Genomic DNA, 12,440 nt, shown 5'->3' with positions numbered 1-12,440 from the left:
TCTGTATTCGTTTATACCATCAATTATACCATCACTGCATTTAACAAAATTTACTTCTGTTAAATTCAGTTGATGAGGCATACAACTGCACACCAAGGGGGAATATTTTGAAGGCAGAGCTAGAGCCTTATTACTTTTTAATCTTCCTATGCCTATATGTAGTAGACATTAAAATAAATGTGTACTGAATTCAGTTTTTCTTGACCACTTCATTCCGTGAATACAGGATTAGTTGTTGACCTTCTCACTTCTTTGAAACTTGTGTGCACAGAATTTGCCCAAACAATGCTCGATAATTTCTCCTATTTCAGAAAAAGGGATCATGCATTTAATAACTTGACAGTTAAATTTTTATCACAGGTTGCTTATATACAAATGCAATTAATAGAACTAATGAATGCAATCAAATTAGTGAAGTAATTCACTTACATTTATTGAAGCATCTTGTTGGAATACATTTCTCAACCTTCCAGAAGCAAGATATCACTGAAGTGACACTCTTATCCAGTTACATTTAAAAAATTTCATATACACTGCAAAAACAATGCCAAGTTCTTGGCTACCCCATATACAAATAATATTTTACTGTCATACTGTAAAGTATTTATTATGCAGTGATTGCTTTGTTTCAAGTATATTCAGTCTGTGAATTCCTATAAACTTTACATATTGGAAAATGAAAATGTTTTGTTTAAATTTAGTAAAAATTCACTAACATGGATTCATCTCAGGTAAGGCCAGTGTAAATTACTGAAAAAAATTAATTTATACAACTCAGATCATTCTTCCCTGGAAATTGGAAGAAATTTCAAGAAAGCAGTGGCATATGAGTTGGACCTTAAAGTTAGACACCCATATTAGCAGGAAAAAAGAGAAGGGTTTTCAAGGTAACAGGCAAAAAGACCAGCACAGGCATAAGCAGAGAAACAAGATAATGAAAGCAAAGAAAAAGGGTTATGGATAATACAAATTTAAGTAGCCACTTAATACAGTAATCCCCTGTTCCCAGCTTGTAGCTACTTAGCAGCACAAGGTGATCAAAGTAGGAAAGCTGCAGAAAAATAAAAAGAACACAAGTAAAGAAAGCAAACCCAAGTGTTCTCCATGCTTGGTTTGTGTCCTAAAGTTAGGTACCATAGATGGCAACATCAAGGCTCGAGGGAGTCGCCCTCCAAGATAACCAATAGTTCTTATGTTTAACATATAACAGTATTCAAATTCCAAAAATGACAGATTTCAGAAAGAAAAGGGGAGGTCGTTACAGGGTACATGTATCATCATTTCTACTCCCGTGCCCTTGGTAAGCATCGCTCATCCATCAGACTTGTAGCATGCAAGTTCACACCAATTTGTGAATCCTGCATTGGAATGAGTGTAAAAGTATCCCTTACTCTCCAAACGCAGACTATGAACAGGTTCAGGTAATTTTTTTTTTTATTTATTTTAAGGTAAGACTACTTGGAGGAGATGGTATTTCACACTATATGGACTCTTGCTTCCTACAATTCCAAAACATAACTGATTGGAATCTGTCACTCTGTCCTCTCACTCTTCAAATTCAGAAGCCAAATAGAATTCAAATAGCAAGGATTATCTGTATGTTTTCAGTGTGTTTTAAGATGTGAGGAATATACAACCTCACCTCCCACACAGCTTTTTGTAATATATACAGGAGCTACTGTAATAGATGCCTGATAGAGGCATTGTGCTTAATTAACCAAACCTCATTGTCTTCTATTACCTCTTATGAATAGGAGGGATATAGTCCATGAAAGAGAAAAAAGTAAATGTCTCAAGATAGAAAATTTAAAGCACTTTTTAAAGTTTTTGTTCATGTAACTTAAGGTTAACCACTATGTTAATCTCACAGTCAGCAATTAAGTGCATTAAGGCCTCAGAGCTGATTGTTCCTTATTATCCTGCCCAGGGCAGGAAGATTCTTCCTCTTTTGGTCCATGCTGCTCACCTGAACTTTCAGAACCCTCAAGGAAGCAGAAGAGAAAGCAACCTAAAATAGCAAATGTAGAGAAATTTGTGGAAAAGGAGGCTCTGGACAGAGTGGTTTAGGTTGGTCAGAGGTATGGAGTAACCATCTTACTGTCCTGTTCTTTATGGTACTTATAAACAACACTGTCACAACTACGAATTAAAACGTCTATCCTCGATGAAGAGGAAAAGTTGTGAAGTTCAACTCAACATTAAGTTACTCTGAGAAGAATACACACCTTTCTTAATTACATAATCAAATTTACAATATAATATTCACTACTGCCTTAAAATATTACATTATTACTGTAGGAAAAAAGTTCCTATGTTAGGTGCTTAGAAGTATTGAGTACCTCTTTATAAATGAAACAGAACAATCACATAAATAGCCCCCTAGTGCAATCTCTCAGCTAGCAACTAGTAAACTCCCCAACAAGAGGGATTACTGCATAATCTTACATATTTTTGCATAATCAACTCCTCTAAGAATACTTTAAATGCAATACATGCTCAATAAATGTTTGCAGACTGAATCTCACACAACAGGACTCTTGCACAAGGTAAGAATAAGTGAATAACACCTTCAGGTATTCTTCTTGGCTAACACCCAAGGAAACACCGATAAAGCCCAATAATCTGTCCATTGAAAACATTCTGCTGATTGCTGGTTAATTCTGTTAGTCTTTCACCATATTTATGGTATGCTTTATTATTTGCTGCCAATATTAATTTAGTAACAGTGCCACAGAAATTTACGTTAAAGGAACTTGCAAGGTCATCTAATACAAACCTTTCTTTTTACAGACAAGGAAACTAAGGTTTACTTCTCCCACAATTTACGCTTTTGCACTTGTCACCTCATTCTCTGGTCCTCTAACTGAATAAAAGAGATTTTATTGCACATTTTTGCTTAGGTTAGTACTACAAATAAATGGGCATTCCTCAAATGCCAGTCTCTAGGATTGTACTTTGTGTATAGTAGGTACTCAGGTGAGTACTTACACACTGTTTTTGCTTAAACTGTTCAAATCTGAGTATATGACAATGCTCATTTTAATTATTTTCATTTGTACAATTTTGGTGTGCAACATTATTCTTCTGTTATAAAAAGTGATTTCACGTAAGTTTTTATTTAAAGCATACCTTTCATAATAAATAAGACACTTCTGTCTTTCCTACCTCTGTGAAGCTCATTTCCTCCAATAATACCAAAAACTAATAGTGAGACAGAAACCAAATCAGTTCTGCACATTACACCATTCAAAACACTTCCCAATGGGGAGAGCAAATTGGTCAATTATTTACACACACACAAAGTCATTACCTAAGTTAAATAAGGCCATAAAGTCTAGGGGCTTGAAACTGCTTAACTTGCCTTTCTGATCAACAGGGAAGACAATTTCATCAGTTTCAGATCAAGGAGGAGAGCAAGGAATTGCCTTCTTTCTGGAATCAGAAACACTTAATGCTGGGATGTATCATCTCAGTTGGCCTCAGTACAGACAAGCAAAAAAGATCCCAAGTCTTTAATACACCTGGTATGGAAGATGAATAAGCTGAACTCAGGGCAGGTAGCATGTCACTAACTAATTAAAATATTCAAAAGCCAGTTGACGTACTAATCAGTGTCTAATTTTAAAGCAAAAGGAACATCCTGGGCTTATGGTTAAAGTTAACTCTAAAGTTATGAGCTTTATAGTAAATGTTTCCCATTGCAGTTAAAGGAACAATAACTATCTATCATTCAGAGCTAATAAATTGCCTGGCCCAGAACCAAGGACAAAACTGAACTACTGAGTTCTATGATAGGGGACAGAAATCAGGACAAATATGGTGTTAACTAAGAAAAACTTATGGATCACCATACTTTGCTCCACTGTAACTAAGAAATAAAAAAGTTTCTAAAAATTGCTCAACTTGGGTTTAAATTAGAATTTAGGAAATATCCAAAATGGTCCAAATACATAATCCTACTTTGATTATAAGTCTAAGTCTCAAATGTACCAGATTCAGAAGCCTGTATGACTTACAGGACTAAACAAAGACAAGGAACTCTGGCCCCAGCACTGCTTCCAGGATTTAATAAATGAATCAGAGGAATCCTACAGCTTCCCTGTCATTCAATTCATCTCTTTCCATAAAGCATGTAGAATAATGACACGTCATATAGGACTGTTTTAAGAAATGGTTTATAAGGTCTTACTTGCAAATAAAGAGTTATAAAAATAAAACTAACAATTGGTAATGACTAATTCTTTTAAAAATCTCTGTATTTGTTTGTTGAGTAAACACAGTATTAGAACATTTTCTACAATGAAACATCAGGGGTTTTTTTTCAATTTCTAAGTAAAAGTTTGTTGTCTGTGACAGTCTAATTTCAAATATGTTAATCACTCTCAACCATGTAGGTATGATTATTCTTAAATATAACTAATCAAAAAAAGGCAGAAGAGATTTCAAATGCAGTTTCTTCCACAATAATTTTATTCTCTCTGGGTTTCAAGTAAAACTGCCTTAAAAAGGAAAAGAAAAGCACTTTGCATATTTTTTTTTTTTTTGGTCTAAACTAAGTAGATATTCTTTTTTTAAAACTATGAAGACACTGGGAGATAGGAAGAGGGGAAAAAACCTGCTTTGGTATTCTTTTTTTAGGTAACCAAAGAGTGGTGCAATGTAGCTTCAAGAAGTTCGCAGTAAGGTAAGTATGTGGCTTTGTTTTAGGTTGCCAGTATGAGTCTTTATTTAGAAAAAAGACACTAATTACTAGTTTTCTTCTTCTAACGAAAAGTGTAAATTGGAATTCTATTATTTTTATTATTTACAAAATACAAATACCATTTTTGCAGCATATTCAGTATTAAAACACACCTCTGCAAATAAATCTCCTTTCAAGTGAGCAGTATAAGTCACCTGGAATTGTCTACAGAGTGAGAATGAGGAAAATCAAGAAGGGTGCAGGCTTGGTTCATTGGACTTAAGCTGAAGATATTTATAAAGGTATTACACAAATATTACACCACTATCAAGTTGTCAAGTTAGTAACTTTATTTTCTAGAACTCTTTTAAAAATACATTATATTTCCAATTCTTACAAAAGATGGCTTCTGATGTCATTAAATACCATGATTTCTACTCTGAATACTTCATATTTTTTCCCAAAGACTCAGTTAAGGCTTGAAATGACCATGGTCATATTTTTACCAAACAGCATTTTGGTTTAATAAACAGAATAAATTATGAACTGAGATAATAAATAACTCATTGTCCAGCTAAAGGCCTACATCACATACTATATTTATATTTGTAAGATAGGAAGACAAGTACAGACTTGTTTGTGATCTGCAAGTCCAATTATTTAGGAACTATGGTCAACCTAAATGAAAAGCCCATTTGATAATTATTAAATGCCACATTTCCATTTAGTGTAATTTTTAATTCTCATTAGTAATGATACCAAAGGTTGACATAGTAATACAAAATTGATAATCTTCCAAAATATTAGCAAATGATAAAATAATTGATAAAAAGACAGTGTTGCTTCAAAAAATGTGAAATGAGATACCTAAAAACTGCAATCTTATCCATTAGAAGTGATTGTAATTATACAGATAGATAGATAGATACACATATACACACACACATACATACTATTTCTTAGGAGGAGATGGTAGTGAAGGAGTTTTCCCTTTCTAATATCTTTATTTTACATAGTCGCTTGATGAATAATATAAATCCAGTCCACAGGGGATATGAGACTATGTATTAAAAATATTTACTAACATTGTTTATGATCTATCAACATTGTTTATCCTTAATTTTTAAATATAAAGAATAATTTTTGCAAATAGGATTTCTAAAGCTGAAAACTGAATGCTAGTAAGTATGACATTACAATTTCAAAATGAAGACCTAGTTTGTACATTTGGGGACTAAGGGGTTTGTTGCTCATTATTTTTTCAGAGCAAGTATCAAAAACTGAAGTACACTGTACTTCAGAAGTTTTCCTCACATTAAAATCAGTAAAGTTGAAATGGATGTGTAAATACAAATTATGAAAGAATTAAATCACATGACCTACCAAAATGAGCACTCCACTATCATTATTACTCAATCACTTCAGTCAGTTGCCTATACAACTTACTCTTATTTTCAAAATATAAAGTGAAGGTTCCTTACCTTTATTGCTTTTATAATAAATTAAAGTATACACTACTAATGAAACTTTTAATTAAATCTGCCTTTCTTAAAAAAGATTTTAGTCCTTCAATTTGTATTTCCCTTACCTGAATGTAAAAATCAAGGTGCTTAATTCAATTTAATGATGATTTCAGAGATACTGCTGAGAAGGGTGGCGGGCAGGTAGGGAAAATAAACCTAGTTTCTGGAAACCTTGATGGTAAGCAGGAGATAAAGCATCTCTTTCTTTAAATTACAGCTTTAAAAAAAAGGGTGAGAGCATCCATTGAAGAATAAAGTCTTCCGCTCTCCCTCTCCCTCTCCTTCTCCCTCTCTCTTTCACACAAACACACACACACACACACACACACACACACACACACACACACACGAGAATTCTATTTATCTGACCTATTCTAATTGTCAAACATGACGACTGTCAACCCTAAAAAATTCTCCTTTAAAATATTTAAACTTCATTTAAAAATTAAAACTGAAAGCAAGATACTCAGCTGCCAACTACTGTGTAGTATGAAACTATTAAAGCCTTCAATGACCTACTTCATATAAGCATCATGACAATATGGACATATGCCAAGAAAATAATGAAAATTACTATGTAGGAAACCTTAGTTTTGTATTTAAAAGTTATCACTATCTTAAAATGTGTAAATACTATGCTGCAATGCCAGTTGTTTTATGATTCATTTATTTTTAGATTGCAATATTAAAAATTAAGAAGTTTTGATATTTCAGTAATCATATTCAATGACAGACATGCAAGATTTCATTTTTAAAAATCAAAGCTTCTTTTTTTACACCACATTTAATTCTATTTTTAAACTTCTATTTAAAGGCAGTCTCTTAGACCAAATTCCAAATATTGCTTTCCATTTTTAAAATAGCACTACAGTTTTCCAAAAATGTCAGTTAATGAAGAATCCTACAAAAATAATGCAAGTTCATGTTCAAAGAATATTTGCAATGGCACTAACAGGAGACAGACTTAACTCAGTGTATTTAATTATTAAAAGACTATCACTAGTCTCTCAGAGTTTAATCTAATAATGAAATATTGGAAATTCTCATACTAGAAAGTACAGGAAAAGGAAAGGGTATTTCATCCATGGTTTCTAAAAAAAGATATAGAAAAAAATGGCAAGCCACTTATTTTAAATTAAAGACGTCTTTTCAAATCAGAAAATCACTTTACAGTGTAAACTACCACCTTAAAATAAAATATCAAATACTAAAGAAACCCTTTCTTCATAATCAATGCAAAGAATAAAATCCCTAGAAGAGAAATTTAATCTCAGAATAAGGAAGGCAAAAACACCCAGAAACAGCAGCTAAACCAACTGAAAGGAAGACACATTAGGTTTTGTGCTGCATGTTAATATTCTTACGCACAGTGTCTGGTGAAAATTCACAATACACTTCTTCCTCCCTGTATGACTGCAAGAAGGAGTAAACACATTTTACATTCCTCAGTCCTAAATTCATGCTATCATAATGCAATAGGACTTAATTTCGACCCATATTTCTCTTATACATAAGTGAAAGACACAAATAACTTATTTATCTGCACTCACAATTGAGGAGGGGGTAAAAGCATTTTTTGACTCCCGAGCCCAGGGGCTGATGCAAAGTCCCCACACCTCCAGAGATCCTAAAAATATGCACCGACTCTGGATACCCACATTCAATGAATGCAGCAGCCTCCTCCTTCGCTCCCCGCCCGCCGCCCCCCACCCCCTTTGCAGCAGAAATGTGCCTGGGCTTTTTTACCCCAGCGATGGAGGATCCTCTTACCAGATGGAGTTCTTGATCCTGTGTTGCAGCGCGCTGGCCTCTGTCCCTGGCAGCCCAGGCACAAGGGCTGGCAGAGCCACCCCCGAGTTGGGGGCGCTGGGGGGAAGCTGCTGATGGGCATCAGGCTGCTGTGGTGGCGGCTGTTGTTGTTCCTCTGCCATCGCTGCTGGAGGGGTGGGAGGGAGGGAGGGAAGATGGGGGCGCGGGGAAGGGTGAGGGAAGAGACGGGGAGGGGAGGACGAAGGGGGAGAGGAGGAGGGGGAGGGGAAGAGGAGGAGGAGGAGGAAGGAAGCTGGAAAAGCTAGGCCTTTACCCCAGGGCTCGAGTGAGTCGCTTTCGCCTGCCGCCTGGGGGACATCACCGGGGAGACCAAGCAGGCTCCTCACGGCCGGGGCGCTTCACCGCGGGAGAGGCATGGCGGCGCCCCTCAGCCCCCCGCCGCCGCCTCCTGTCAGCGGCTGAGGCTTGGGGGGTGAGGAGGGGGCGTCTGAAGACGAGGTGGGGGGGCGAGGCTCCCCCAAATCCAAGAAGAACGGTTGCTCAGGGACTTCGCGGCCCGCCTTCCTTTCTTGCTCCCGGGGCTTTCTACTCCGGAGCCCCGCGCTGCTGCAGCCCCAGGCTCGGCTCCACGCCACTCCCCACGCCGCCGCCGCCGCTCGCTCCCGGCCCCGCCGCCGCCGCCGCCGCCGCCGCCGCCGCCGCCGCCGCGGCCGCCGCTGCCCTGCCAGCCCCGGAGGCAGCCCAGTGCGCGCAGCCGCACTGCGGCCCGGCGCAGACGGCAAAACACCTACCGCTTGGCCGCGGGGGGGGCGTGGACCAGTGTGTGCGGGATACGAGCGCGGGCGCGGGCGCGGGGGGCCGGGAGGGGGGCGCACGGGTGCGGAGGGCGGGCGCGGGCCAGCGGGGTCGGGAACGCGCGCCGCCGGGGCCGCGGAGGGGACTGGCCGGGCTGGTGGAGGAGAGCAGGAAAACGAGGGGGAGGTGCTGGCGAGAGAAAGAGAACTTGCGTGAGGAGAAGGAGGAGGAGAAACCAAATTTAATATTTGGCGTGGAAATGTGTTGGGTTTTTTTTTTTTTTTTGTCTTTTTGCATCCTCCAAGCAAGTAAAGTGAAATCAGTCAACATTATCACCCCTTCCCTCGACAAGCAAGGATTACTTTCTCCCTGGGTAAACGAAGAGAATTGAAGCAGGTAAGAGGATAAGCTGACTTTTCAGAAGCCCCCAAAGAAGAACACCCGTTGGAATTAACCACCCTTTAGGTAATTTGGTCTTGAACGGAAGTCGCAAGTCAGGAGCTGGGTTGAGTGCTCCTCGGTCGGGCATTCAAAGCCCTCCAAATCTGGCCCCACTTTAGCTATCCAATCATAGCTGCCTCCATCCCCCTGCAAGAACTCCCAGCTCCAATCAGTGAAGTCTCCATGCCATTCTCCACGCGCAGCAGACTCATTCTTCCTTCGTGCCTTTGCTCATGCTGTTCCTCTCACCTCCCTCCCCACCCCACCCCCTTTCCAGGAATGCCCTCCCACCTCCTCTATACCGCTCTCCAGCCAACCCAGGCTCTCAAGTCGCGGCTTGTCAGGGTCCCTGGCAGCCAAGGCCCCTGCCTGCCTCGGAAAGAAACGCGTGTAGTTCTCGTAACATGGAGGCTCAGGCTCCAGCCACGAGCTCCTTCCTTGGAAGCCATGTGAACCCCTGGACGCGCTCTCTGCTTCCCACCTCCCACCCCGCCTCATCCTTGAGAGACAGCTTTGCCAACTGAGAGTAAGACTTCCTGCCAGAAACATGCAAGTCCCCTTTAAGAGCAGAAGAATTGGCTTTTCTAGGTGGGGCTGATCAGGGAGGCCTAAACTGCCTGGGTGTAGAAGACAACAGCCAAGGCCTTTGGCACCAGATGGAACAGCTGCTCAGCTCACGCTGACCTTTATCTGGGCCTGTGGGTGTAATGAGCTCTTCAGCTTTAACTTTTCTGACCGTTTCTATCAGGTTTCTACCTGTCAGATTCTCTGGCCACTTTCCTGCAGTGCTTGGACTTTGGGCAGTGAGTCTCTGCCACCTTTTAGACTCCTCGTGGGTGGGGAATCTGATTGGCTTGTGCTTCTTGGCCTTTGGAGTTCTCAGTTCCCTGCCTTGGCCTGGAACCTTTTTGCTTTTGCACCACTGTGCCCTCAGTCCTGACTCATGAACTCCATTCCCAGATTCACCCTGAATTCTTGCACATGGTGGGAGTAGGGGGACTAGGAGGGAGGAGGGACACCTGTGTGCAAAACAGCTCCTCCATGAGGATTCTAAGCCCCTTGGAGTCCTTTGCACCCTAAAACCCATAGCACTAATTTTGTCACACAAACGAGCCCCCTTTTCCATAACCTAAGGTTACTACTAGCTTAGTCACTTTTGGAAAATATAGGTTGTTTATTAATTCATTTTGTATATATATCCTTATGTCCTATGTAGACAGTTTTTTTTTTGATAGATGTGGTGTTCACTAGACAGAATCTTTTAAGAATTAAAATAGCTAATGTTTGCTGAGCACGTTCACTGTGCAAGACCTAGCACTTTCCATACTTTATAGTTATTCCTCCCCAAACCGTATAATCTAGGTACTATTCTCCCCTAGTTTACAGATGGAGCAGAAGCTTAGAGGGGTTAACATCTTAACGTTACCCAGTGAGGTAAATGAGGGAGCCAGGATTTGAATCCTGAGATCTAATGCCAGAACCTACAAGCCATGCTGAAAGTGAGGTTCTACTGAAAAACCTTCAGTGTATATATAAGCTCTATATCCTTGGGGAAGATGGAGGAAGTAAAAAGGCATTGCGGAAAGTTGCCAAATCCCCCAGGTTCTAATTTTTTTACCTTGCTAAGAGAGAATGATGGCTCCACGTTGCCACACCCTGGGAGGGGGAGACCCTAGGGAGTGGGAGATTCATCCAAGAAGGGTAATGTATCTGAGACTTGCCAAAGGCCTTAAGAAAAGGAAACTGAGAGCCAAGACGTTTCTTTAAAAATTCGCTACTGGTGTCACACAAGCTGGCTTCCCAAGTGCAACTTCTGGGTTTTTTATAGGTTCCATGAAAGAGTGATGCCATCCCAGCAGCCACTAGAGGGCACAGCAGAGCTGCAACCCCGAGCTGCCCTCTGGCGGCGGTGCTGACGAGAGGGTATTCTTGAGCCTGTGGGGTCTTGATTCAGGGGCGGACAGGAGGTTGGAGGGGACATCTGGGACTCTTTTAGGTTCAACCAGCAGTAGGAGGGGTGGCAGACTGAAGAGGTCTATTTGCCAGAATGGACATCCTTGCAGGGAGGTTTTAAAGGGTCAGCCCTCACTGCTCACTTAACATCTGGGAGTAGAATGTGTGTTTTGTTACTGTCTTCACAGAGGACCGTGAATAGAGTTAGGCCTCTGGGAACCTAAAAGAAGTCTGATGACGTTACCCGAGTTCTTGGATGAGGACTCAAACCTGGACACCTTGCAGTGTAGCAGTGTAGCCATGGTGCTTCTGAAATTGTCTGTATCCCCTCTGGTTATGAAACCCTGTACAAAGTTCCCTCTGGGACCCGGAATCAACGTCGCTCATTTATTCGGGCCTTGACTCAGTGAGGAGTAATGGAAAACATTACAGTAGGCATGAATTTTCAAGAGAACACACTAGATTTTGAGCTTATAGATTTCCCAGAGTGTAAGTCTACTCACCCTTTGAAAGTAAACTCCTGTGGAAAATTTTGAGAAACACTGATGTTGTGTGAAAGAAAGCCTCCAGTCTGGGAGTCAAAAAACCTAAGGATTCAAGCCCTCTGTTTCCAGATCTATAAAAATGAAAATCATGATCTACCTCACAGGGTGGTTGTGAGAAACAACATGTAAGGTGATATCTAAACCAGGGAAGTGCTATACATAGAGAAAGACAGTCTGCAAGGTGGATTGTGAGCACCTTGAAGCTAGTGGTTATGTTTTATTTATCCTGGTAGTCCTGGGACACAATTCCTTACTCCTAGGTGTTTGGTAAATATTTGTTGAATTCAAAAGTTACTTAACTTTCTTAGTCCGGTACATCATACCATCTTGCTCTCTTATGTCTGTAAACCTTGTCTCTTTTGTGAAATTAAACTTTTTATACTGTCTGGACTGTAGCACATACATTTATAATACATTTATTATATTTGATACATAAAAGAATCAGGCACAGAAAACATAAATAGATTAAATATGTGGGTAGATTGATAGATAAGCCCTGGTCCCAACTTGAAGTGTTTTACAGTCTGGGGAGTAGAGAGATACCTCTTAATATATGTTACACAAGGTTTTGAGTATAATGGAGGGAGGGATTGGTCCTGCTCAGGAAAAAGAGCTATGTGGAGAAGGCCTCTTGGCTAGCGTTTGAGTGGGGGTCTCCTTGGGTGAATAGAAGTTCAAGAGGCAAAGGACTGAGGTAAGATGGTTTCAGGTCAAGGAGCAGCATGAATACTG

The 12,440-nt window shown here is 40.2% G+C and overlaps 1 protein-coding gene across 3 annotated transcripts in view; it reads right to left on the bottom strand.

Moving 5' to 3' along the window:
• RFX7 (regulatory factor X7) overlaps window positions 1-8,426 on the bottom strand; it is a 120,653-nt gene extending 112,227 nt beyond the window's left edge. Inside the window, exons 1-2 of one of the 3 annotated variants that reach the window (XM_032481120.1) lie at window positions 8,288-8,426; window positions 7,975-8,137 (exon numbers count right to left, since the gene is read on the bottom strand). In XM_032481120.1, the coding sequence (XP_032337011.1) occupies window positions 7,975-8,135 (161 nt within the window). In that variant the 5' untranslated portion in view covers window positions 8,136-8,137; window positions 8,288-8,426. Of the gene's footprint in view, window positions 1-7,974; window positions 8,159-8,287 lie in introns of those variants that run through there. The other 2 variants (XM_032481121.1, XM_032481119.1) reach the window with 2 other exon arrangements.
• Window positions 8,427-12,440: the final 4,014 nt, after the last annotated feature.

The sequence above is a fragment of the Camelus ferus genome, chromosome 6, assembly GCF_009834535.1.
Source record: "Camelus ferus isolate YT-003-E chromosome 6, BCGSAC_Cfer_1.0, whole genome shotgun sequence".
Classification (NCBI taxonomy): Eukaryota; Metazoa; Chordata; class Mammalia; order Artiodactyla; family Camelidae; genus Camelus; species Camelus ferus.
Note: the sequence above shows the minus strand (reverse complement) of the source record. Positions and strands in the feature narration are given on the sequence as shown.